Source organism: Lissotriton helveticus, chromosome 7, assembly GCF_964261635.1.
Source record: "Lissotriton helveticus chromosome 7, aLisHel1.1, whole genome shotgun sequence".
NCBI classification, from domain to species: Eukaryota; Metazoa; Chordata; class Amphibia; order Caudata; family Salamandridae; genus Lissotriton; species Lissotriton helveticus.
Genome location: NC_136068.1, coordinates 1,957,619,491 through 1,957,646,130, shown reverse-complemented (window position 1 = coordinate 1,957,646,130; position 26,640 = coordinate 1,957,619,491). Strand labels below are relative to the sequence as shown.

Below are 26,640 nucleotides of genomic sequence, written 5' to 3'. Positions count from 1 at the left end.
TAGTGAGTGAATGACTATCTCAATACTGTCTTTATGACTAAGTACATATGCTTTAAACTACTATATGTGAGTATTGGTGTTTATAAGTGAGTATATATGAGAGTGAGAGTTTGGAAGAGTTCCTGTATAAATAAATATGTGTTTCTATAAGTGATTGTTTAAGAGAGTAAGTATTTGTAAGTTTCTATAGAAGTAAGTGTGGTGGTGTGTGTAACTGTATATGCAAGTAAATAGATGTTTGATACTTTGTTTGCATGTGTGACTTTGTGTGTGAGTAACTATGGATGAGTGTTGGTGTGTAACAGAATGTATAGGTGTATGAGTACATATGATGAGTGAGTACATGCATGAGTGACTGTATAGGACTGTTAGTGAATGAGTGGATGTGTGTGTAGATCTTGGAATTACTGAATAGGTTGTTGTAAGTGGCATTGGTATGTCCATTGTTTTGAAAATGTTAGTTTCTTTTTTTGAGTGTGTGTATCATAGGTTATATTAGGGTGAGGGGAGGTCTGCCACTCTATCACAAGGATGATGTAATCAGTGATGTCATCTGAGATGTCATGAGTGATGTCATAAGTGATGTCACTGAACATGTCATGAGTGATGTAATATGGGACGTCATCAGCAGTGCATTGCGGGCGCGCGAGTTATAGTTAACTGAACTAACTATACAGGGGGAATTTCTATGGTTTTGTACGAGTGAAATGTCCAGCTAACTATAACGCCCCTAAAACCTATGGCTTTGTCAGTGAATTTCTAAGGTTTTTTAAATGCTAGTTTCTAACTATGCCTACAAAGGTAGGCTATTTGAAGAAAGAAGAAAAAACACACAAAGAAAAAAAAGAAATGCAGAAAGAAGCAACAGAAGTCCTCAAAGACGAAGAAAAGTTCAGGAAGAAGGAAGACGTGCAGAAAGAACAAACTGATGAGCAGAAAGAGGCCTTGTTGCAGAGTCCTCCTGTGCCCCCAACTTTTTCAGACGGGTACTGGTGGTAACTGACTGACTAACCAGGCCTGGAGCCAGTGCTATGCTGAAAGACACTTGGAATACCGTGAAAACACCTACATACACTAGGGAACACTATGCGTTGGGGCACTCCACTGATTACCATGGCCTCCTCTGTAAGACCCTAGTACATAATAGGGCGCGTTTGCACACTGGTGATGGGGGGGGAGCTGAGGTGATATGTGTGCAAACACACCCTGTTTTAATTTGGGGGATAAAGTCCCCTTGAATCCTGAGTGACCCTTGGTTCCAACTAGCCCACCAGGTATCTCCAGTTAGCGCCACAGAGCTGCGTTGCAGAGAGGTGTAAAAAGGGACACGGCCTGGACCACCTCTCTGCAATGCAGCGCAGTGGCACTTACTGGAAGCACCAGGTGGACTAGTTGGCCCCCAGGGACCTTCAGGAGTGAAGGGGAATTATTTCCCCAACTTAAAACGTGCCACAGGCTGTGTTTGCACACGTCACCGCAGGCCCCATCCACTCCCTTCAACACTCAGTAAACGCACCCTGTGGCCGTTTTAATTTGGGAGAGTAAGTCCCCTTGAATCCTGAGGGTCCCTAGGGTCCAACTAGCAAACTAGGTACCTCCAGTAAGTGCCACAGAGCTGCGTTGCAGAGAGGTGTAAAAAGGAGCGTGGCCTCTGAACACCTCTCTGCAACGCAGCTCCATTGGCGCATACAGGAGGTTCCTGGTGGGCTAATTGGCCCCCAGGGGCCCCCAGTATTCAAGGGGAGGTGGTGGTCCCTGGGGCAGGGGGGTTCCTAACAAACTCCCCAATTCACTTATTTAGTACCCCAGGGAGGTGGAGGTCCGTGGGGCGTGTGGGGGGCTCGAGCCCCACACACAGGTTTGTTTATTTTTTTAAAACAAGTCCCAGGGAGGCAGTTTCAAGGGCTTGGGGTTGCCTTTGAGCCCCCCCATTTAATACACAAACCCCGGGGGCTGGCAGTCCCTGGGGCTGCGGGGGGGCTATGAGCCCCCCGCAAATATTTTAGAAAAGCCCCAGGGGGTGGCGGTCCCCGGGGCTGTGGGGGGCTCTGAGCACCCCCCCAAATACCTTTGAAAAGCCCCAGGGGTGGCGGTCCTCAGGCTGGGGGGGGGCCCTTTGGGCCCCCTATTACATTATAAACATTGCTCCCGGGATTTGGCCCAGCCATGGTCTAATTAACAAAGAAGCGCGGCAGCCCGCGCTTCGTTTTATTTTCGCATCCAGAATTCGCAGATCCCCCGCACATCCCACGATTTAAAAAAAAGAAAATGTTTTGGGCTCTGGGGGTCTTTTTGTCGGACCCCCTAAGCAGGCCTCGGGGGTCAGGGTGTTTCTACCTGCCCCCTTTTCTTGTTTTTCACGTTTGTTTTTCTCTTTTCTTGTGCCTCGGTTCTACCGAGGCACAAGATGGCTGCTAGCAGCCAATTAGCATGAAGCTTGTGATCGGGAGGGTGCGCGGATCCTGCGCGCCTCTAGATATTGATATATTTTTTATTTTGATTTTCTCAGCAACTACTGAACGGATTTACACCATTTAACAAAAAGGGCTCCTTCTGAACCAAGGGCTCCCTTTTTGCCAAATTTGGTGTAATTCCGTTCAGCAGTTTGGGCTGTAGCCGTGTCTAAACCCCCCTTTTTTCTCGGCCCGCGCTTGCCAAATCACCCCAAAACTTTCAAGATAGGAGCGGACCGGAGCGGGCCATAAGTTTTGAAAATTTCGTGAAGATTCGCCGGTATTGGGAATAGAATGTTGCGATTTTCCTATGGTAACTAGGTCCTAACTATAACTACCTACTGGCGACCGCCAGTAGGTTATATATATATATACATACATAGCAAATCATTAGGTTCCGCAGACGCTGAACACCGCCTCGACTCCTCCTCTTCACGACAGAGGCTCGTGCTGGGTGGCGAGCCCTTACATCAATTCCAAAATCCACACTTTAATCCTCGCATCCAAGGCAGTATGAAAAAGCACGAACTCAAGTTGCATCAAAAGGATTTTATTCCGTGACTGGCAACAGAAAATTAACTCGACGCGTTTCGGGAAACTCCCTTGCTCACGAGTCAAGTTGTGTGCATGTTATTGGTTTAAATAAACAAACATGCTTTTTCATACTGCCTTGGATGCGAAGATTAAAGTGTGGATTTTGGAATTGATATATACATACATATACATATATTTGGAATCTTTTTATATCATATTTAAATTATAAAATGCATTACAATTATAAGTGTAATAACTGTTTTAAAGTGAATATATGCATATGTATATCTATATTAATAATTTTATGTGTGTTTAACTTTATAAAATTAAGTTTATTTGTTAAGATGTATATTCTATTTATTTTTTTAATTAATGATACTATTTAATATATTTAATATTTTTTATTTTTTATGTATATAAAACAATATTTTGTATAGCTATACTAATTACCAATATGTTTGTACTCACCATTATAAATGTAGGGTGTTGATATTTTTGGCATCGATATTTATGAGCGATATTTTGGTACAGGGATATTTTAGGTGTCGATACTCTGTCAGTGAACCCCTTCAGTTACTGCGGGAATGGGATTAGTACTCACTGCTTTCCAGGTGAGGGAGGGACCCTGCAGTATCTGATGGGTTTAACTCTTTGAAGTGGAACCTGCTGTTGCAGCCTGCCCTCTGGCGAGGAGTGGTGGGACTGCAGCTGCAGGGGGCCCTCTGGCGAGGAGGGGTGGGACTGCAGCTGCAGGGGGCCTTGCATTTACTAGCCCTGTGGAGAGGTGTCCGACCTTGCCCTGTAGTGGCAACATGTGGAGATGCAACTATTGAGGGGCTCACAGATCCTAAACAGTGGAGAAAGCTTCATACTCTAGTGATGTAGCCACACAGAGCCTGGCACGGCTCGGTACAGTGGAGGAAGGTTTAACCCCAGGCCCATGTCCTTGCAGTTGAAGCATCAACACCTCTTCTCTCAGGGGGACTGATGGGGCTGAAGCGACAGAGGGGCTCGGCTCCTCTCAGGGGGACTGGTGGGGCTGAAGCGACAGAGGGGCTCGGCTCCTCTCAGGGTGACTGATGGGGCTGAAGCGACAGAGGGTCTCGGCTCCTCTCAGGGGGACTGATGGGGCTGAAGCGACAGAGGGGCTCGGCTCCTCTCAGGGGACGGATGGGGCTGAAGCTACAGAGGGGCTCGGCTCCTCTCAGGGTGACTGGTGGGGCTGAAGCGACAGAGGGTCTCGGCTCCTCTCAGGGTGACTGGTGGGGCTGAAGCGACAGAGGGGCTCTGCTCCTCTCAGGGTGACTGGTGGGGCTGAAGCGACAGAGGGGCTCGGCTCCTCTCAGGGTGACTGGTGGGGCTGAAGCGACAGAGGGGCTCGGCTCCTCTCAGGGTGACTGGTGGGGCTGAAGCGACAGAGGGGCTCGGCTCCTCTCAGGTTGACTGGTGGGGCTGAAGCAACAGAGGGGCTCTGCTCCTCTCAGGGTGACTGGTGAGGCTGAAGCGACAGAGGGGCTCGGCTCCTCTCAGGGTGACTGATGGGGCTGAAGCGACAGAGGGGCTCGGCTCCTCTCAGGGTGACTGATGGGGCTGAAGCGACAGAGGGGCTCGGCTCCTCTCAGGGTTACTGATGGGGCTGAAGCGACAGAGGGGCTCGGCTCCTCTCAGGGGTCGGATGGGGCTGAAGTGACAGAGGGGCTCAGCTCCTCTCAGGGTGACTGATGGGGCTGAAGCGACAGAGAGTCACGGCTCCTCTCAGGGGGACTGGTGGGGCTGAAGCGACAGAGGGTCTCGGCTCCTCTCAGGGGACGGATGGGGCTGAAGCGACAGAGAGTCACGGCTCCTCTCAGGGTGACTGGTGGGGCTGAAGCGACAGAGAGTCACGGCTCCTCTCAGGGGGACTGATGGGGCTGAAGCGACAGAGGGTCTCGGCTCCTCTCAGGGTGACTGATGGGGCTGAAGCGACAGAGGGGCTCTGCTCCTCTCAGGGGACGGATGGGGCTGAAGTGATAGAGGGGCTCGGCTCCTCTCAGGGTGACTGATGGGGCTGAAGCGACAGAGGGGCTCGGCTCCTCTCAGGGGGACTGGTGGGGCTGAAGCGACCGAGGGGCTCGGCTCCTCTCAGGGGGACTGGTGGGGCTGAAGCGACAGAGGGTCTCGGCTCCTCTCAGGGGGACTGGTGGGGCTGAAGCGACAGAGGGTCTCAGCTCCTCTTGCATTGGGAGAGCTGTAGAGCTGTAATTCTCTGACCACTGATGCTGGGAATGGAAAGAGGGTTATTTTCCTGTTCTCCTGTCATTCCTACTCACCTCTTCAGGAGTCATTGTGTCCAGAAACTCCAACGAATCCTGCAGGAGAAGCAGAGAAAGTGGTCAGTGGCAGTGAGAAGGACACGTTCATTTCAAACGAAAACAGCACTCCACTCTTCATGCCAAACCAGGGACTATCTTCTGGGGCAACTCCCACTACCGGCATCTTTATACCAAACCAGTGCCCACTCGCCAGAGTATACCCCAACATCTGCACCTCCATACCAAACCAGTGCCCACTCACCAGAGTATACTCCAACATCTGCACCTCCATACCAAACCAGTGCCCACTCACCAGAGTATACTCCAACATCTGCACCTCCATACCAAACCAGTGCCCATTCACCAGAGTATACTCCAACATCTGCACCTCCATACCAAACCACTGCCCACTCACCAGAGTATACTCTAACATCTGTACATTTATACCAAACCAGTGCCCACTCACCAGAGTATACTCCAACATCTGTATCTCCATACCAAACCAGTGCCCACTCACCAGAGTATACTCCAACATCCGTACCTCTATACCAAACCAGTGCCCACTCACCAGAGTATACTCCAACATCCATACCTCTATACCAAACCACTGCCCACTCACCAGAGTATACTCCAACATCTGTACCTCCATACCAAACCACTGCCCACTTGCCAGAGTACACTCCAACATTTGTACTCTATACCAAACCACTGCCCACTCGCCAGAGTATACTCCAATATCTGTACCTCTATACCAAACCAGTGCCCACTCGCCAGAGTGTACTCCAATATCTGTACCTCTATACCAAACCAGTGCCCACTCGCCAGAGTATACTCCAATATCTGTACCTCTATACCAAACCACTGCCCACTGGTGGACTGCTTATTTTACTTAGCACTTCACTTAACCCCTTGGCTGCGGTGGTAATTCCGCCGCAGCGCTAGGGGGAGGGGGTGCCGCCATGCTCGTGACGGAACCACTCCGCCACGAGCCTCGGATGCGCTGTGCTAATGACGGAGTGGTTCAGTCACGGCCCGCCCGCTCAATGGAACGCTCAGCGCAGGCGCGAAATCGCTGCCGCCCAGGCGTGGCGGCCGAGCCGTGACGGAACGACTCTGTCATTAGCACAGCCCATCCGAGGCTCGTGACGGAGTGGTTCCGTCACCAGCACCCAACGGGTTAATTGCATTAGGAAGGTTTTGGAAATTAATAGCCCAGATATCTTAGGGGTCCAAATTAATACTGGCAAGGGCAGGCCCGTCGAAATGTACATGTCTATGCTAGAAGTGCAGGAGGAGGCAGCTCTCCAACACGGACTGCCCTAGACAGTCTTTGGGAAGCAAGGTTCATAGCTTATCCCTTATAAGTGAGCCGCGATTTTAATGTCACCTTTGAGCCGCTCGAGTGGGTTGAGTCTCATGATGTGAGCGACGAGGATAATGTATGGTCGGTACCATCCTTGAAATGAAGCCCCATTAAAAATGGTGGAACGCAGCTCTACAGGTGAACGCTATATCCCTAGAACCCAAGCTAAGGGCTGCGAATGGGAGAACCAGCTCCGATAAAAGAGGGAAGATGAACTTTTGTGGGTCAAAGGGATCTAGTAGGATTGATTACCTACGAGTGGACTTGTCTTATGGCCATTGGTACAGGACATGGCCATCAACCCTACCTGTGAAAGTGATCATAATCCCTGAGCCTGACCATTTTGCACCCTTGGGGGTGGGGGAAGGGAGCGGGATACCTCGACACCATTGTATACTACGGAGGTACTCCCCACAAATGATAAACGCCGGCTTAAATGGCCCATTTTTCTGGCAGATGAATCAAAGGCCAAATCTATCACAAATGATCTGGGTAAGCATTTGGAGACTCTGACTTTAGTATTGCGACAAACCAGTTTAGCTGCAGCACCCGGAATGGTGATTTCTTTCAACATCTGGCCAGCTATTTCTATGTTCAACAAAATTAGATCAGGAAATAAAACGGGGAGACCATTAGGCTCAAACTTGTGGTTTAATAAGGAGCGCGGGGTGCTGAGAACAAGGCTCTCGGCAGCCGTAAGAACTAGGGATGTCCAAAGGATACGAGGGGTTAGGAAGGAATACAAACAGGCTCAGATCAAAGCTAAGAAGGACGGGGAAGAAAAGAGATGGGAAGATCTGGGGGAGGCCATCTTGAATACAGACGGTGGGCTATTCTGGGCCCTTTTGCCAAAGGGCATATTTGAGAGATCACCCCCTTTGGCCAATATCATTCCTGCGGTTGAATGGCACAAGCACTTTTGCAATCTGTATACTGTAGTCAACCATCATGTTAGTCCCAGCGGCCCCGTGATAAAGGCCATCCTATATGCAATCTCGCCTTTACTGAAGAGGAAGTGTTATCCTCTATAAACGCCACTATGCCTGCAAAAGCCCCAGGCCCGGAGGGTGTCCCTGGTGATCTCTTCCGCGAGGAGAGGGATAACTGGGCACTCACCTGGCTTGTTTTGGAGTCACATCCCCATATAACACAACAGGCCCTCTTTAGGATTGAAGAAAGATGGGTGCACCGTCTCGAAACTGATGTCACAGGACTGAATGACAATATCCCATGGGCGTCACTATCTAATTGACTTTACCCCTCTTAGTGGTCTCTCTCTGCCTCCCCCCCTTGAGCATTCCTAACCCGGGAAATAGAGCTCAAGTGGCTTCCACACTGTACCGCCACATAGAGAGGATAATACCATAGGATGGGTCCCGACCCACCTCACATCTACTGACACATAGCCCACGACACTGTGTCTAGAACACTATCCTGTACTGATGAGACTTACTTTGTACCCCTCTCCGGTTGAAATATTTCACGGGGAAGACACTGCTGTCAGCCAGTGCTTTGTATCCGGACTTTTCCGGGACTCCATTACTCTCCACCAAGCCCTAGTTTATTGATTCTCTTCCTGTTAGTACTAACCTCAGGAGACAGTCAGCCAGTGTTAATAACATCATCCCTCTTCGTTAATCTGGTTTTTATTCACCAACATTGCCCGACATCTACACGGGCATCCCTCCACCTCTTACTAGCCATTAAGTCCGAGAGCTTATTATTACGCTTCGAGACCTTTCAAGATGGCGCCCGTCATAATTCCTTACTGACGTCTACATCCCACGTGACCCGTTGGCGCCGCTACTCCCACTAGCCCGCGCATGCGCTGTCAACCAATACCGGCACTGACACCGTGGTACGATGGCGGACTCAGTCCATAACAGTATTTAAGATGGCAACCAATACGGTTGCAGTCCTCCGGCTCCTCCACTCAGCTGGCCGCTCGGGTAGGTTGACTGTTGCAACTCGCGGCGAGACTAGGTAAGTATTACCGCCGCCTCGTGTCACACTGGCACTTGCTCTTTTACTTGTTGGACCGATAACCCTTACCGCATGTGTACTCTGTTGTGGATGTATGTCAGTACAACGCGATCTTTTAGATCGCGGTACTTGACAACGCGGGCATTACAACGCAAGTCGTTACAACGACTTGCGTTGGAGGGCGCAGATTGTGGAATATTATAATTTTATATTCCAACACCAGTCCACGTAACAGTAGGGAAGGTGTTGGAATATAAAATGACAATATTCCTTATACAACAGCGCCATCCAGCACAAGTCGTAGTAACAACGTGCATTGTAATGGCATCGTTGTAAAGGCAACATAGTGTAAACGATGTTCCCCTCTGTTGTTGCTCCCTCTGTGCCACGTTTTTAATCGCTCTATATAGCCAGTTACGATGCTATTTTTAATAGGGTGAACTGTCCTGGAATTTGGCTGGGAAGACTGACAAAAAAATGAAGTATGCAACTAAAATCTTCCCAGATATCATTGGTTTACAGGAAACGTGGTTCATTAATCCCTTTAAACAAAAAGGATACTACGTATATGAAACTTTGGCAAAAAGATCTAGAAGGGGGCATGCCAAGGGTGGTCTTGCAATTTTACTAAAAGAAGATCATTCTTGGTCGCAGGAAGTAATCAATACAAATACAGATAATTTACAATGTCTAAAGATATCTCTTAAAACTCAAATATCAGCCACATTTGAAAAAATATTGCTTTTTAACGTCTATGCACCTCCCAGTAACAACTGTGATCTGTTGTTTGAACGCATAATGGAGTCCATCTCTCACATCATTGAAGACCAACTTAACTTGCCATACATTATAATGGGAGACATGAATGCAAAAATGTCAAACTGCGAAATAAAGAAATGGGCTCTTCTCTTTAAAGAGGAATCTTTGGAAACATCACTCCCTGTACTCCCAAAAGGAATGAAATCAGACAGGAGAGGTCGCGCACTTTTATCATTTCTCCCTAGTATTAATGGGACAATTTTAAATGGTAACATTCATGGTGATAAACCAGCATCGTATACGAGGCAGGGTAACGGATCTCCCTCTATCCTTGATTACCTCATATGTGGGATTGGAGACAAAGAACAAATGAGTCAACTTTCGATTACATTCAATGAGGAAAGTGACCATGCTCTCTTATGTCTATCAACTGAATGGATTGCACAGTCCACTTTCCAGTACCAGCCGATATTTCAAAAAACCAAATTGGAAGTAAACGCAACGAGGGGCCGAATATATTGGGGGACAGAAAATTTGGACCATTTGAGGCTACTAATCTCCCAAACTAATCTGTTGACTACCACATATTCAGTCGATCCTATAAAGAACTTTGACTGCATATTAAATAAGCTCAAATATGCATTACAAAGTAAGTTAGAACATACCAAATCAGCAAAAAGCAGACGAAGTAATAAGCATAAAAATTCAAATAAACCAGTCGTAAAACAAATTAATAGGTTGATACGTGCCCAGTATCTGAATTTCTCATCTACAAATAAAAAGGAAATCAACAGATTAAAGAACCAAATACGACGAGAAAAAATTAAACAGAAAAAACTGAAGCAGGACACTAATTGGATTGAAATCCAACAAGCAGCTAAACAAAACAACCAGCGCAAATATTGGGCCCTGATTGAAATAATGACTGGATCCAAGAAAAAGTTGGAAGCAACTCCTGTTACAGAAGACGACTGGGGAATTTACCTTCGAGAGCTATATAGACCGAACAAGTCTATTAATAACGGTGAGGCTGAAGTACAAATTTTGGTAAAGAATGACATAAAAATCAACAAAACGTCGGCAGTGTCTGTCTCTATGAACATTAGAAAGGCAAGAAGCACGGGTGCGTCGGGCCCCGATCAGATACCTATCAAGGCCTATCAAATTGACCATAGAGAGTGGGGACGGTTGCTTTCGCCACTATTTAACTATATAATCGATAGTGGCAAAATGCCAAACTCCTGGAAGGGGAGTATAATTATCCCGATTTATAAAAAAGGAAAAAGAAGCACACCGGGAAATTATAGGCAAATTGCCCTCATAGACGCAGCCGGGAAGATTTTTGCGGCAGAAATACTGGATAGGCTGAAAACTTGGGCATTTTCCCTGGATTTAATTCCTAAGTTTCAGTCTGGATTTCGTCCAAACCACGCAGTGACCGACAACGTAGCGATCTTCCAAACCATTTTAGACAAGTATGTATCAGGGAAAAAGCAATCCATCTATGCAGCGTTCATAGACTACTCGACAGCCTTCGATCGAGTAGATAGACCAACCCTGTGGTCAAAATTAAGAAGAATGGGCATATCGGAACAGCTATTGCTTTTAATAGTGAATCTACACAGTGACACCTGGTGTCGAGTCCAAATGGGGAGAGATAAGGGTCTATCAAAGGTAATTCGTACATCAAATGGCTTAAAACAAGGGTGCCTCTTGGCTCCAATTTTATTTTCGTTGTATTTAAGTGATTTACCATCCCAACTACAACAAGGGCTAAGTACTCCGCCAAAGATAGCCAATGAGTATATTCACTCCCTGCTGTACGCGGACGACATTGTCTTGTTCGACCTAACACCTTTTGGACTTCAAAATCTCCTAGACATTTTACACCAATACTCTAGGAATTTTTTTTTAATCCCAAACATAAATAAGACCAAAGTGGTTGCCTTCGCAAAACAGAAGAAAAGGGTGAGATACGAATGGAAGTTGGGAGGGGAGAAACTAGAGCAGGTAAAGGAATATACTTACCTGGGCAGAATCTTCTCACAAAATGCGAGTAACAACAGTCAAATTAATCACTTAAAAAGGAAAAGTGACCTACATGCTGGGGCTTTGTCTCGCCTATATTCTGCTACTGGACATAGGCACTTCTCTGCACTAATACAAGTTTACCGAGCCAAGATTCCACCGGTCATGTCTTATGCTTCGGAATACATCCCTATTAATCAATGGACCTATATGAACTTAACTGAAGGTAAAATATTAAAAAATTTATTGAAAATCTCTACATCTACCCCAGTACAGGCGTTGAGACTGGAATGTAACATCACGAGTGCCTATGCTACAGCTGTAGCTAGTATCATAAGGTGGGCCTATAACCTTCTCCACTCTAAAGAAGGCACTCTACGAAGTTTACTAAAAATTGAGACATTTAACATCGGTTCTACCCATCTCACTTTTTTAAAAAACATGCGAGAGGCTTTTCAGCTTGCTAAAGTTAGTGTGGAAATTTTGTCTATGTGGTCTCCAGCCCAACTCAAACTATTCTTAAAAAACTTCACCCCTAAACTGAGTTATGACATTGACCACTTGCATTGTGTTAGTTTATCCTCGTATAAGACCTATGTAGACTCCCATGAATACAAGCAATATCAGCCTTATCTAGATTATACCCTTATACACGGTGCAAGGCGCGCAATTATGATGCTGCGCCTGGGAACACTTCCTGTATTAACTTTTACCTCTTCCTGGAGATCAGACAAGACAGCTCTATGTACCCTTTGTCAAGGGGGCAATCAGAATTTGGAACATCTTCTTTTTATATGTCCTAACACAGAAATAGTGAAGGCAAGGTTAATATGTCTTACGCCCATTTATCGATCTTGTAGGATCGTAAACTCAAAGGACTTTTTATTAATTTGCAAAAACCCCCCAAATGAATATGTTTGTTATAGAATTTTTAAGTTTCTGAAAATTTCACTGAAAATGTATTAAATGAGAATGTATAAAGCATATATTTTATTTTGTGGTCCTCAAAAGAGTACCGTTACAAATAAACTTTTTTTGACTTTGACTTTGACTTTGACTAATAGGGTGAACTTGTCACTCCTTTCTTTAGATGTGTATCTCTTAGTGAACTGCAAAATTTTCAGCTTCCTACAGGTCCAGTTCTCTACGTTCATACGTACCTTTGCTTTTTCTTCCCCAGGTTTCACTAAGAAGTGGTAGGACCCACAGCCTACCTTCTAACTACATGTGGAGTAGGTAATTGCTTCGCCGCCCACATTGTGTAGATAGTGTATATAGTTTTAGGTCCTGATGAATTGCGCTGTATCCTTCAAAACAACTGCACGAAACATGTTGACCAACCACTAACCGACCACTTGGTAGAGTACACTTCCCTGCATCCTCACACCAGGAAGTATATCTCTCCACACTGTTTTTACCAAGGTAGAGAACCACGCCATTAAAACACTTTGTGGATTACCTAACCTTTTTTATCTTGCACCACCATCACCTACACACATCTGCACCCTTCCCACTAGGCCCTCATACCCACATGCACCAACTGGCAGGGACAAAAGATCTCCGATAAAGAGCCCCATCTGGGTGCCCGTCAGGCATTGCACGGCCAGCTAGGGGCAAAACCCATATGATGAAGCATGACACCTAGCTTGCTGGGTGTGTGAGGGTTTTAGTCCCGAAAGGGAGGATTCCCATTCCCCCCTTTCATCGTCCTCTCCTAGGTCGTTACCTGGTCTTTTCTAGTCTTTCCTTAGAGTACACTTCTCCAAGGGAACGGCGTACCTCTCTTTGTTGATACTTTCCTGGGCACGTACGCTGGACCCTTTAAAAATAGCCCTACCTGTCCCTCCCTTTGATAACACTACACTTTTTGGCATTGGCTAATGATATTGCTGGTGGGGGGAGGATCCCTGATTCATGGGGAGGGGCCGAAGTAATATCGATCTTTAAGAAACGGGATAGGTCAATGCCCTCCAATACCGACCAATCAGCCTGATCGATTGTGCCCAAAAGTCTTATGCCGCTCGCTCCTGGCAAAAAACCAAGACTGGATGGATGAGAACAACATTGTCTCTCCTCTCCAGGCAGGCTTTAGGAGGAGGACTGGCACAATCGATCAGGTGTTTCGGCTCTGCACACTATATTGGAAAGCTGTTGTACTGGGCAAAGGTAGCTTATATCTTGCCTTTCTTGACCTAAAAACAGCCTTTAACCTCGTCACCAGGGATTCACTCTGGCTGGTACTCAGGAACATGGGAATGCCGCTAGCAATCGTTTATATTTTAATTCGGTTGCACGAGGGAATCTTTGCCTGAGTCAGATGGGGGGACCAGGGACAGACTACCCTCAACCCACCGAGCAACCCCACCAACCCGGAGGAGGGGGCCCGCACCCTCACACTCTGGATGGAAGACAGCGCCAACATCTTACCCCTATGAGACGGCACACCCACAGAGACACCAGCCAAAGAGCCAGCTGGTTCAACCCGGAACTCCTAGCCTGGAAACGCACCAGTCGGAAACTGGAAAACTTCTGGCACAACGAGAAGACGCCCGACAGCCGTGCAGCCCACAAAGATGCCATCCACAACCATCACCACCTCATCAGGACTACCAAGAAGGCCTCCTTCAAAGACCTCCTTGACAACAATGCACACAACAGCAAAGAGCTTTTCAACATCATGAAGGAACTCTCAAACCCCAGCTCCTGCACCAATGACATCCGGCCGTCACAAGCCCTGTGCGACGCCCTCGCTGCCTTCTTCCACCTCAAGATCACCGACATCCACGACAGCTTCAACCCTCGGACAAACCCTGCTAACCCCATCACACCGGACCCCCCGAACCCCGCCGACCACGACCTCCTCACTACATGGACCAACGTGAACTCCGAGGACACTATCAAGACCATGAACACCATCCACTCAGGCGCCCCATCCGACCCTCTTCCCCACCACATCGTCAACAAAGCCGGCAGCTCCATCGCACCCCACATGTGCAACAGCATCAACCTCTCCTTTGAGACCGCGACCTTCCCAGAGAGCTGGAAGCATGCCGAGATTAACGCCCTACTGAAGAAACCCAAGGCGGACCCAAGCGTCCTCAAGAACTTCCGGCCCATCTCCCTGCTTCCGTTACCAGCGAAAGTCATCGAGAAGATCGTCAACTCCCAACTCACCCGCTACCTAGAAGATAACAGCATCCTCGACCCCTCCCAGTCAGGCTTCCGCAGGAACCACAGCACCGAGACCGGCCACATCGCCGCCACAAATGACATCAGAATTCTACTCGACAACGGCGAGACAGCAGCCCTCATCCTCCTGGACCTCTCCGCCGCCTTCAACACCGTCTGCCACCACACACTACGCACACACCTCTACGACGCAGGGATCCGAGACAAGGCCCTGGACTGGACCACCTCCTTCCTCTCCGATAGAACCCAAAGAGTCCGCCTCCCCCCATTCCACTCCGGAATCACCAAGACCGTCTGCGGTGTCCCACAAGGATCATCCCTCAGCCCAACGCTATTCAACATCTACATGGCACCGCTCGCACGCATCGCCAGACTACACGACCTCAACATAATCTCCTACGCCGACGACATCCAGCTGATCCTCTCCCTCACCAAGGACCCCCTCACCTCCAAATCCAACCTCCACCGTGTTATGAAGGCCGTCGCCGACTGGATGGAAGAAAGCCGGCTCAAACTGAACACGGACAAGACGGAGATCCTCATCCTCGGGCCCAACAACTCAGCATGGGACGACTCATGGTGGCCTGCATCACTGGGCACCCCCCGGCACCAACCAACCACGCACGCAACCTAGGATTCATCCTCGACTCGAAACTCAGCATGACAAACCAAGTCAACGCAGTCTCCTCCACCTGCTTCTACACCCTCCGCATGCTCCGCAAGATCTACAGATGGATCCCGACAGACACACGGAAAACCGTCACCCACGCCCTCGTCAGCAGCAGACTTGACTACGGAAACCCCCTCTACGCCGGAGCCCCGTCCAAGCTCATCAACAGACTTTAAAAAATCCAGAACGCCTCTGCCCGCCTGATCCTCGACGTCCCGCGCCGAGATCACATCACCCCCCACCTGAGAAACCTGCACTTGCTCCCCGTCGACAGAAGAATCTCCTTCAAACTCCTGATCCACGCACACAAGGCACTCCACAACACCGGCCCAGCCTACCTCAAAAGCCGTCTCTAGTCAAGTCAAGTCAAGTCAAGTCATAACATTTATATAGCGCACTACATACCCAGAGGGTTTCAAGGCGCTTAGGGAGGGGAGGTGGATTATTTGTCAAATATCCACGTTTTAAGCTGCTTTCTGAACGCTAGGTGATTCTGGGTGAGGCGGAGGTAAGCTGGGAGTGAGTTCCATGTTTTGGCAGCCAGGTATGAGAAGGATCTGCCTCCCATGGTGGACTTGTTGATGCGAGGTACAGTGGCGAGGGCTTGGCTGGAAGAGCGAAGTTGGCGGGAGGGGGTGTAGAAGGACAGTCGAGAGTTGAGGCAATCTGGTCCGATGTCGTAGAGTGATTTGTGTGCGTGGGTAAGTAGTCGGAAAGTGATCCTCTTATTGACGGGTAGCCAGTGGAGGTCTTTAAGGTGACCAGAGATGTGTTCGTTGCGTGGGATGTCTAATATGAGCCTGGCTGAGGCGTTTTGGATTAGTTGTAGTTTCTTCTGGAGTTTAGCGGTGGTACCTGCATAGAGGGTGTTTCCGTAGTCCAGTCGGCTCGTGACTAGAGCGTGGGTGACTGTTTTCCTTGTTTCGGAGGGGATCCAGCGAAATGTTTTTCTGAGCATGCGAAGAATGTTGAAGCAGGAGGAGGATACGGCGCTGACTTGTCTGTTCATAGAGAGTGAAGAGTCCAGGATGACGCCAAGGTTCCGTGCGTGGTCTGTCGGGATGGGTGCATTTCCGAGGGCTTCCGGCCACCAGGAGTCGTCCCATGCAGAGGGGGATTTACCTAAGATGAGGACTTCTGTTTTGTCTGAATTCAGTTTCAGACGGCTTTGTTTCATCCATTCGGCGACTTCTTTCATTCCTTCGTGTAGGTTAGTTTTAGCGGTGCTGGGGTCCTTGGTGAGAGATAGGATCAGTTGAGTGTCATCCGCGTAAGAGATGATGTTGAGGTTGTGTTGGCGGGCGATGGCCGCGAGGGGGCTCATGTATACGTTGAAGAGGGTGGGACTGAGTGAGGATCCTTGTGGTACGCCGCAGATGATTTCAGAGGCCTCGGACTTGAATGGTGGGAGGCGGACTCTCTGGGTTCTTCCGGTGAGGAACGAGGTGATCCATTCCAGTGCCTTTCCTTGGATTCCGATGTTTCTGAGGCGTTGTAAAAGGGTGCTGTGGCAGACTGTGTCGAAGGCTGCAGAGAGGTCGAGGAGGATGAGGGCGACTGTGTCTCCGTTGTCCAGTAGAGTTCGAATGTCGTCTGTTGCTGCGATGAGGGCGGTCTCAGTGCTGTGTTTGGCTCGGAAGCCAGATTGTGAGGGGTCGAGTGATTTGTTGGCTTCGAGGAAGGCGGCGAGCTGGTTGTTGACAGCTTTCTCGATGACTTTGGCCGGGAATGGAAGAAGCGAGATGGGGCGGTAGTTTTTGAGTTCGGTGGGGTCTGCTGTTGGTTTTTTCAGAAGGGCGGTGAGTTCAGCGTGTTTCCAATCTTCTGGGAAGGTAGCGGAGTTGAAGGAGCAGTTGATGACGTCTCGGAGGTGCGGAGCTATGACGGAGTCTGCTTTGTTGAAGATGTGGTGGGGGCATGGGTCTGTGGGGGATCCAGAGTGGATGGAATTCATCAGACGGATGGTGTTCTCAGTGGAGATTGGGTTCCAGGCGTTGAGGGTGTTGACGGGGGGAAGAAGGTCAGCTGATGGTAGGGTGGGTTGGCTTCCGGGTTGGTTGTCAAAGCTGTTGTGGATGTCAGCAATCTTGTTGTGGAAAAAAGAGGCTAGGGAATCGCAGAGGGTTTGAGAGGGGGTGATGTCGTTGGAGTTGGCCGAGGGGTTGGAAAATTCCTTGACGATGTTGAAAAGTTCCTTGCTGTTGTGGGCGTTGTTGTCAAGTCGATCTTTGAATGCTGTTTTCTTGGCTTTTCGGATCAGTTGGTGGTGAGTACGGATGGCGCTTTTGAAGGCGTCCTTGTTGCTGGTGGATGGGTCTTTTTTCCAGGCCTTTTCAAGGGAGCGGCACAGTTTCTTGGATTTCTTGAGGTCGTCGTTGAACCATGAAACCTTTTTGATGCCAAGTTTGTGTTGACGTTTTTTCAGTGGTGCTAAGGTGTCGGCGGTGTTGGATAACCAAAGGGTGAGGTTGGAGGCGGCTTCGTTGGCGTTAGAAGAGGGGGCTGGGGAGGTTTGAAGGAGTGATGTGGAGATCTGCTCTGTGGTGATTTTGTTCCAGTTTCTTTGTAGAGTTGGTTGGAGGTGGATGATGGGTTTCGGCTTGTTGTAGGTGAAGTGAACGCAGCTGTGGTCAGTCCAGAGGAGATCTGTAGTGTGGCTGAAGGAGACATGGTTGCTGGAGGTGAGGATGGGGTCGAGAGTGTGACCTGCGATGTGGGTGGGGGAAGTGACCAGTTGTTTAAGTCCGAGGTTGGCGAGGTTGTCTAAGAGGGTGGCGGTGTTGCGGTCGTTGATCTTTTCAAGGTGGAAGTTGAGGTCTCCCAGAAGGATGTAGTCTTTGGAGGGGAGCGCGTGTGGGGTGATGAAGTCCGTGATGTCTTCACTGAATTTTGCGCGTGGCCCTGGTGGTCTGTAGAGGAGGGTGCCTCTGAGTGTGGTCTTGGGGTCGATGTGGATCTGGAAGTGAAGGTGTTCGGAGTTGGCGAGGTTGGCATCAGAGCTGGTTGAGATGTGGATTGTTTTCTTATGGACGATAGCGATTCCGCCTCCTGTATGGTCGGTGCGGTCCTTGCGTGTGATCTTATAGTCATCAGGGATAGCGATGGCGATGTCAGGGGCGGAGGAAGCGTTCATCCAAGTTTCCGTTAGGAAGGCGACGTCAGGAGAGATGGTGTCTAGTAGGTTCCAAAGGTCAATGGCGTGCCTGTGGACCGAGCGGGTGTTGAGAAGGATGCATTCTAGGTGGTTGGGGTCGGGAATCTGTGGTGTGGTCGTAGCGGAGATGTTGTCGGTGCCGATGAATTTGCAGGAGAAGCAGGAGAACGGTCCATGGGTGCGTCCAGGAGCCGCTTGGACGCAGGTGGGGGCGCGACCGGGGTTAAGGGCTAGGAAGGTGGCGGCATCATAGGTAACGCGGGGGGGCTGGGCAGCGCGAGGTGCAGGGGGTCTGGCGCTGGGCGCGGTCCAGGCGCGGACGGGCGTAGACGGGCTTACCTTTGGCGCACCTTCGGCGTGTCCGAAGCGCGTGGACGCTGCGCGTGGAGGCATTGGCCATAAATGGAGGGTGGAGGGGGCGGAGCGTGGGAGGGTCAGCAGCTGGGAGGCGGTGGCGGGAGGAGGGGCGGCAACAACAACAACAACACAAAATGGAGGGTCAAAGGCGAGAGCCTTACACGCACTAGCAGCTGAATATAATTTAAATGCAAAGTAACTGCCTCAGCGACGTCGCGTTAATAATTAAATAAAAGCGACAGTGCGGCGCTGATTAAATAAGTCAAATACACAGAGCAGCACAATTAATTAAATAATTAAGTAAATCCCAACAGTGCAGCGCTATGAAGCGATCGTGCAGCGCTATAAAATGAAAGGTTATCTGAGTCAATGCAGCGCTAGTATCTCGAGGTATGAGGTCAAACGATACCAGGCTGGAGCGTGGGGGAGCAACCGGGCTGAAGGAGGGTCCAGGCGGTCACAGTGATCTCGGGAGCAAGGAAGGATTCTAATCGTGGGTGGGAGGGTCAGCAGCTGGGAGGCGGTGGCGGGAGGAGGGGCGGCAACAACAACAACAACACAAAATGGAGGGTCAAAGGCGAGAGCCTTACACGCACTAGCAGCTGAATATAATTTAAATGCAAAGTAACTGCCTCAGCGACGTCGCGTTAATAATTAAATAAAAGCGACAGTGTGGCGCTGATTAAATAAGTCAAATACACAGAGCAGCACAATTAATTAAATAATTAAGTAAATCCCAACAGTGCAGCGCTATGAAGCGATCGTGCAGCGCTATAAAATGAAAGGTTATCTGAGTCAATGCAGCGCTAGTATCTCGAGGTATGAGGTCAAACGATACCAGGCTGGAGCGTGGGGGAGCAACCGGGCTGAAGGAGGGTCCAGGCGGTCTCTAAATCTACGTACCCAACAGGAAACTCCGCTCCACCTACCTCTCACTGGCCGCCGTCCCACGCATCCACAGAACTACTTCCGGGGGCAGATCCTTCTCCCACCGCGCCGCCAAGACTTGGAACACCCTCCCTCTCCACCTACGACAAACCGAAGACCCGCAGACCTTCAGGAGACCACCCAAGACCTGGCTCTTCGACCACTAGCAGCGGCTCCCCCCCTCCAGTGCCTTGAGACCCTCGCGGGTAAGTAGTGCGCTTTACAAATCCCTTGATTGATTGATTGATTGACAGAGCCTTTCATGATGCAGCGGGGGTTCGACAGGGTTGCGTTTTAGCTCCCACACTCTTTTCATTGTATGTCAATCAGATAGCCGACCTTCTGTGCTCCACCCCTGCCGTCGCCCCAACCTTGGCGAACAGCACGGTTCCAACCTTGTTATTTGCCGAAAACACTTTATTAATATCTAAAACTCCCATGGGTCTTCAGAGATTGTTAAACCAATTTAAGGCCTTCAGTGATGAGAGGGGCTTGGTGATCAACACAAACAAAACCAAGTTAATGATGTTGAACCCAAACAAATCCTTCAAGGGCATTTTAATGCTGGACAACGCTCAGCTTGAGAGGATCGGCTCATTTGACTACTTGCGTCTCAAGTTGTCCAAGGGCAGGGTCTGGAAGAACCCTTTAGGAAGGGCACAGTTGAAACTCTCACATCTTACGGGGCACGGAAGCGAGAGCCCTGTCAATCTTATACCAAACAAGAACCCTTTTGGAAGGGCACTGTTGAAACTCTCAAATCTTACGGGGCAGGGAAGCGAGAGCACTGTCAATCTTATACCAAACAAGAACCCTTTAGGAAGGGCACTGTTGAAACTCTTACATCTTACGGGGCACCAAAGCGAGAGCCCTGTCAATCTTATACCAAACAAGAACCCTTTAGGAAGGGCACTGTTGAAACTCTTACATCTTACGGGGCACCAAAGCGAGAGCCCTGTCAATCTTATACCAAACAAGAACCCTTTAGGAAGGGCACTGTTGAAACTCTTACATCTTACGGGGGCACCGAAGCGAGAGCCCTGTCAATCTTATACCAAACAAGAACCCTTTAGGAAGGGCACTGTTGAAACTCTCACATCTTACGGGGCACGGAAGCGAGAGCACTGTCAATCTTATACCAAACAAGAACCCTTTAGGAAGGGCACTGTTGAAACTCTCACATCTTACGGGGCACGGAAGCGAGAGCACTGTCAATCTTATACCAAACAAGAACCCTTTAGGAAGGGCACCATTGAAATTCTCACATCTTACGGGGCAGGGAAGCGAGAGCACTGTCAATCTTATACCAAACAAGAACCCTTTAGGAAGCGCACTGTTGAAACTCTTACATCTTATGGGGCACCGAAGCGAGAGCCCTGTCAATCATATACCAAACAAGAACAATTTAGGAAGGGCACCGTTGAAACTCTCACATCTTACGGGGCACGGAAGCGAGAGCACTGTCAATCTTATACCAAACAAGAACCCTTTAGGAAGGGCACCGTTGAAACTCTTACATCTTACGGGGGCACGGAAGCGAGAGCACTGTCAATCTTATACCAAACAAGAACCCTTTAGGAAGGGCACTGTTGAAACTCTTACATCTTACGGGGCACCGAAGCGAGAGCACTGTCAATCTTATACCAAACAAGAACCCTTTAGGAAGCGCACTGTTGAAACTCTTACATCTTACGGGGGCACGGAAGCGAGAGCCCTGTCAATCTTATACAAAACAAGAACCCTTTAGGAAGGGCACCGTTGAAACTCTCACATCTTACGGGGGCACGGAAGCGAGAGCCCTGTCAATCTTATACCAAACAAGAACCCTTTAGGAAGGGCACCGTTGAAACTCTCACATCTTACGGGGGCACGGAAGCGAGAGCCCTGTCAATCTTATACAAAACAAGAACCCTTTAGGAAGGGCACTGTTGAAACTCTCACATCTTACGGGGGCACGGAAGCGAGAGCACTGTCAATCTTATACAAAACAAGAACCCTTTAGGAAGGGCACTGTTGAAACTCTCACATCTTACGGGGGCACGGAAGCGAGAGCACTGTCAATCTTATACCAAACAAGAACCCTTTAGAAAGGGCCCTGTTGAAACTCTTACATCTTACGGGGCACCGAAGCGAGAGCACTGTCAATCTTATACCAAACAAGAACCCTTTAGGAAGGGCACTGTTGAAACTCTCACATCTTACGGGGGCACGGAAGCGAGAGCCCTGTCAATCTTATACAAAACAAGAACCCTTTAGGAAGGGCACTGTTGAAACTCTCACATCTTACGGGGGCACGGAAGCGAGAGCACTGTCAATCTTATACCAAACAAGAACCCTTTTGGAAGGGTACTGTTGAAACTCTCACATCTTACGGGGCACGGAAGCGAGAGCACTGTCAATCTTATACCAAACAAGAACCCTTTAGGAAGGGCACTGTTGAAACTCTCACATCTTACGGGGCACGGAAGCGAGAGCACTGTCAATCTTATACCAAACAAGAACCCTTTAGGAAGGGCACTGTTGAAACTCTCACATCTTACGGGGCACGGAAGCGAGAGCACTGTCAATCTTATACCAAACAAGAACCCTTTAGGAAGGGCACTGTTGAAACTCTTACATCTTACGGGGCACGGAAGCGAGAGCACTGTCAATCTTATACCAAACAAGAACCCTTTAGGAAGGGCACAGTTGAAACTCTCACATCTTACGGGGGCACGGAAGCGAGAGCCCTGTCAATCTTATACCAAACAAGAACCCTTTAGGAAGGGCACCGTTGAAACTCTCACATCTTACGGGGCAGGGAAGCGAGAGCACTGTCAATCTTATACCAAACAAGAATCCTTTAGGAAGGGCACTGTTGAAACTCTCACATCTTACGGGGGCACGGAAGCGAGAGCACTGTCAATCTTATACCAAACAAGAACCCTTTAGGAAGGGCACTGTTGAAACTCTCACATCTTACGGGGCACGGAAGCGAGAGCCCTGTCAATCTTATACCAAACAAGAACCCTTTAGGAAGGGCACTGTTGAAACTCTTACATCTTACGGGGCACGGAAGCGAGAGCACTGTCAATCTTATACCAAACAAGAACCCTTTAGGAAGGGCACTGTTGAAACTCTCACATCTTACGGGGGCACGGAAGCGAGAGCACTGTCAATCTTATACCAAACAAGAACCCTTTAGGAAGGGCACTGTTGAAACTCTCACATCTTACGGGGCACGGAAGCGAGAGCACTGTCAATCTTATACCAAACAAGAACCCTTTAGGAAGGGCACTGTTGAAACTCTCACATCTCACGGGGGCACGGAAGCGAGAGCACTGTCAATCTTATACCAAACAAGAACCCTTTAGGAAGGGTACTGTTGAAACTCTCACATCTTACGGGGCACGGAAGCGAGAGCCCTGTCAATCTTATACCAAACAAGAACCCTTTAGGAAGGGCACTGTTGAAACTCTTACATCTTACGGGGCACGGAAGCGAGAGCACTGTCAATCTTATACCAAACAGGAACCCTTTAGGAAGGGCACTGTTGAAACTCTCACATCTTACGGGGGCACGGAAGCGAGAGCACTGTCAATCTTATACCAAACAAGAACCCTTTAGGAAGGGCACTGTTGAAACTCTCACATCTTACGGGGCAGGGAAGCGAGAGCACTGTCAATCTTACACTAAACAAGAACCCTTTAGGAAGGGCACTGTTGAAACTCTCACATCTAATGGGGGCACGAAAGCGAGAGCACTGTCAATCTTATACCAAACAAGAACCCTTTAGGAAGGGCACTGTTGAAACTCTCACATCTTACGGGGGCACGGAAGCGAGAGCACTGTCAATCTTATACCAAACAAGAACCCTTTAGGAAGGGCACTGTTGAAACTCTCACATCTTACGGGGCACGGAAGCGAGAGCACTGTCAATCTTATACCAAACAAGAACCCTTTAGGAAGGGCACTGTTGAAACTCTTACATCTTACGGGGCACGGAAGCGAGAGCACTGTCAATCTTATACCAAACAAGAACCCTTTAGGAAGGGCACTGTTGAAACTCTCACATCTTACGGGGGCACGGAAGCGAGAGCACTGTCAATCTTATACCAAACAAGAACCCTTTAGGAAGGGCACTGTTGAAACTCTCACATCTAATGGGGGCACGGAAGCGAGAGCACTGTCAATCTTATACCAAACAAGAACCCTTTAGGAAGGGCACTGTTGAAACTCTCACATCTTACGGGGCACGGAAGCGAGAGCACTGTCAATCTTATACCAAACAAGAACCCTTTAGGAAGGGCACTGTTGAAACTCTCAAATCTTACGGGGCAGGGAAGCGAGAGCACTGTCAATCTTATACCAAACAAGAACCCTTTAGGAAGGGCACTGTTGAAACTCTCACATCTTACGGGGCACGGAAGCGAGAGCACTGTCAATCTTATACCAAACAAGAACCCTTTAGGAAGGGCACTGTTGAAACTCTCACATCTTACGGGGGCACGGAAGCGAGAGCACTGTCAATCTTATACCAAACAAGAACCCTTTAGGAAGGGCACAGTTGAAACTCTCACATCTTACGGGGCACGGAAGCGAGAGCACTGTCAATCTTATACCAAACAAGAACCCTTTAGGAAGGGCACTGTTGAAACTCTTACATCTTACGGGGCACGGAAGCGAGAGCACTGTCAATCTTATACCAAACAAGAACCCTTTAGGAAGGGTACCGTTGAAACTCTCACATCTTACGGGGCACGGACGGGAGAGCACGGTCAATCCTATAGCAAACAAGAACCCTTTAGGAAGGGTACCGTTGAAACTCTCACATCTTACGGGGCACGGACGCGAGAGCACTGTCAATCTTATACCAAACAAGAACCCTTTAGGAAGGGCACAGTTGAAACTCTCACATCTTACGGGGCACGGAAGCGAGAGCACTGTCAATCTTATACCAAACAAGAACCCTTTAGGAAGGGCACTGTTGAAACTCTCACATCTTACGGGGGCACGGAAGCGAGAGCACTGTCAATCTTATACAAAACAAGAACCCTTTAGGAAGGGCACAGTTGAAACTCTCACATCTTACGGGGCACGGAAGCGAGAGCACTGTCAATCTTATACCAAACAAGAACCCTTTAGGAAGGGCACTGTTGAAACTCTTACATCTTACGGGGCACGGAAGCGAGAGCACTGTCAATCTTATACCAAACAAGAACCCTTTAGGAAGGGCACAGTTGAAACTCTCACATCTTACGGGGCACGGAAGCGAGAGCACTGTCAATCTTATACCAAACAAGAACCCTTTAGGAAGGGCACTGTTGAAACTCTCACATCTTACGGGGGCACCGAAGCGAGAGCCCTGTCAATCTTATACAAAACCAGTGGCTCCTGTCCTTAAACTATACGGCAGCAAGGCCGGGAGCAGCACCCTCTGTGGGGCTGAACTGTGGGGCACCGTATCTGTTGGCGACCCTGCAGCTGTGGAAAACAAGTTTCCCAGGAGCTTAATACGCCTTTCTCAAAGCGCCCCCTCAATTCCCCCTCAGGCTTGACATGGGTATCAAGTCTGTTAATGACCGTGCGAAGCTCCGCCCCTTGCTGTTCTGGCATAGATTGACAACTACACCGGAAAGGGCACCTTATGCAGCAGCTTTGAATGAGGTCAGAAATCTTGATACTTCAAGAAAACTTGGCTGGATACAACAGGCGGCTGACTTGCTGTCTAGCATTGGGCTAAAGGGCAGGCTATGGGCCAATGGCCGTCTTTTTCCAAGGTCCAATTAAAAGTTAGGTATTGGCCATGGGGGGAAGAGATCACTGTCTTGAATAGACACCCCAGTAGGTTGGCAGATGTTTTTATTAATTTGAAAAGCATCTGCCACCTGGAGAGCTGTCTGGACATCATCAAAGTGCAGCTGATAGGAAACTATCTACACAGTTTAGCTACAGCTCTCTACCTATTAATTCCTTCACCGCTCTTGGCAGAATATTAAAACAATACCTATGGAGTGCCCCTCCTGCCCAAGCCCACAGGAGGCTCCAGGCCGTGCTCTTTTTGCCTGTCCAGCCTACGTTAAACCCCAAGAGAAAATGGTTAACACCTGTGTGCAGGAAATTAGGTACACAAAGCTCCCAAGAAGCTACGGATTTTAAAATCGGATGCTAGGCCCGTTCTTGTCTGTGCAGCAGCTAAATCCTTGGGCCCGTTCTGGACAATAAGGGGGAGAGCTCAGTCAGCAATGAGGAGGAGAGCTCAGTCAGCAATGAGGAGGAGAGCTCAGTCAGCAATGATGAGGAGAGCTCAGTCAGCAATGATGAGGAGAGCTCAGTCAGCAATGTTGAGGAGAGCTCAGTCAGCAATGAAGAGGAGAGCTCAGTCAGCAATGATGAGGAGAGCTCAGTCAGCAATGATGAGGAGAGCTCAGTCAGCAATGATGGGGAGAGCTCAGTCAGCAATGAGGAGGAGAGCTCAGTCAGCAATGATGAGGAGAGCTCAGTCAGCAATGATGAGGAGCGCTCAGTCAGCAATGATGTGGAGAGCTCAGTCAGCAATGAGGAGGAGAGCTCAGTCAGCAATGATGAGGAGAGCTCAGTCAGCAATGATGAGGAGAGCTCAGTCAGCAATGATGAGGAGAGCTCAGTCAGCAATGATGAGGAGAGCTCAGTCAGCAATGATGAGGAGAGATCAGTCAGCAATGATGAGGAGAGCTCAGTCAGCAATGTTGAGGAGAGCTCAGTCAGCAATGTTGAGGAGAGCTCAGTCAGCAATGATGAGGAGAGCTCAGTCAGCAATGATGAGGAGAGCTCAGTCAGCAATGATTGTTAGAAAGGCGACCCCGGGGGAGGCAGAAGATGTCTGACTGACCACCCCTAGGTCCACCTCTCCGTCAAGAAGTAGCTGAGCGTTACCGAGAGGCCTCCTGGGTGAGGGCCCTCTCCTAGGATCG

General features: G+C 49.0%; 1 protein-coding gene across 1 annotated transcript in view; it reads right to left on the bottom strand.

Annotated features, from left to right (window-relative positions):
• The window catches only part of CLCN1 (chloride voltage-gated channel 1), a 490,813-nt gene that overhangs the window by 5,816 nt on the left and 458,357 nt on the right, over positions 1-26,640 (bottom strand). The window contains exons 20-22 of the mRNA XM_078654208.1: positions 25,897-26,473; positions 7,174-7,343; positions 5,297-5,335 (exon numbers count right to left, since the gene is read on the bottom strand). Of these exons, the coding sequence (XP_078510334.1) occupies positions 5,297-5,335; positions 7,174-7,343; positions 25,897-26,473 (786 nt within the window). The remainder of the gene's footprint in view (positions 1-5,296; positions 5,336-7,173; positions 7,344-25,896; positions 26,474-26,640) is intronic.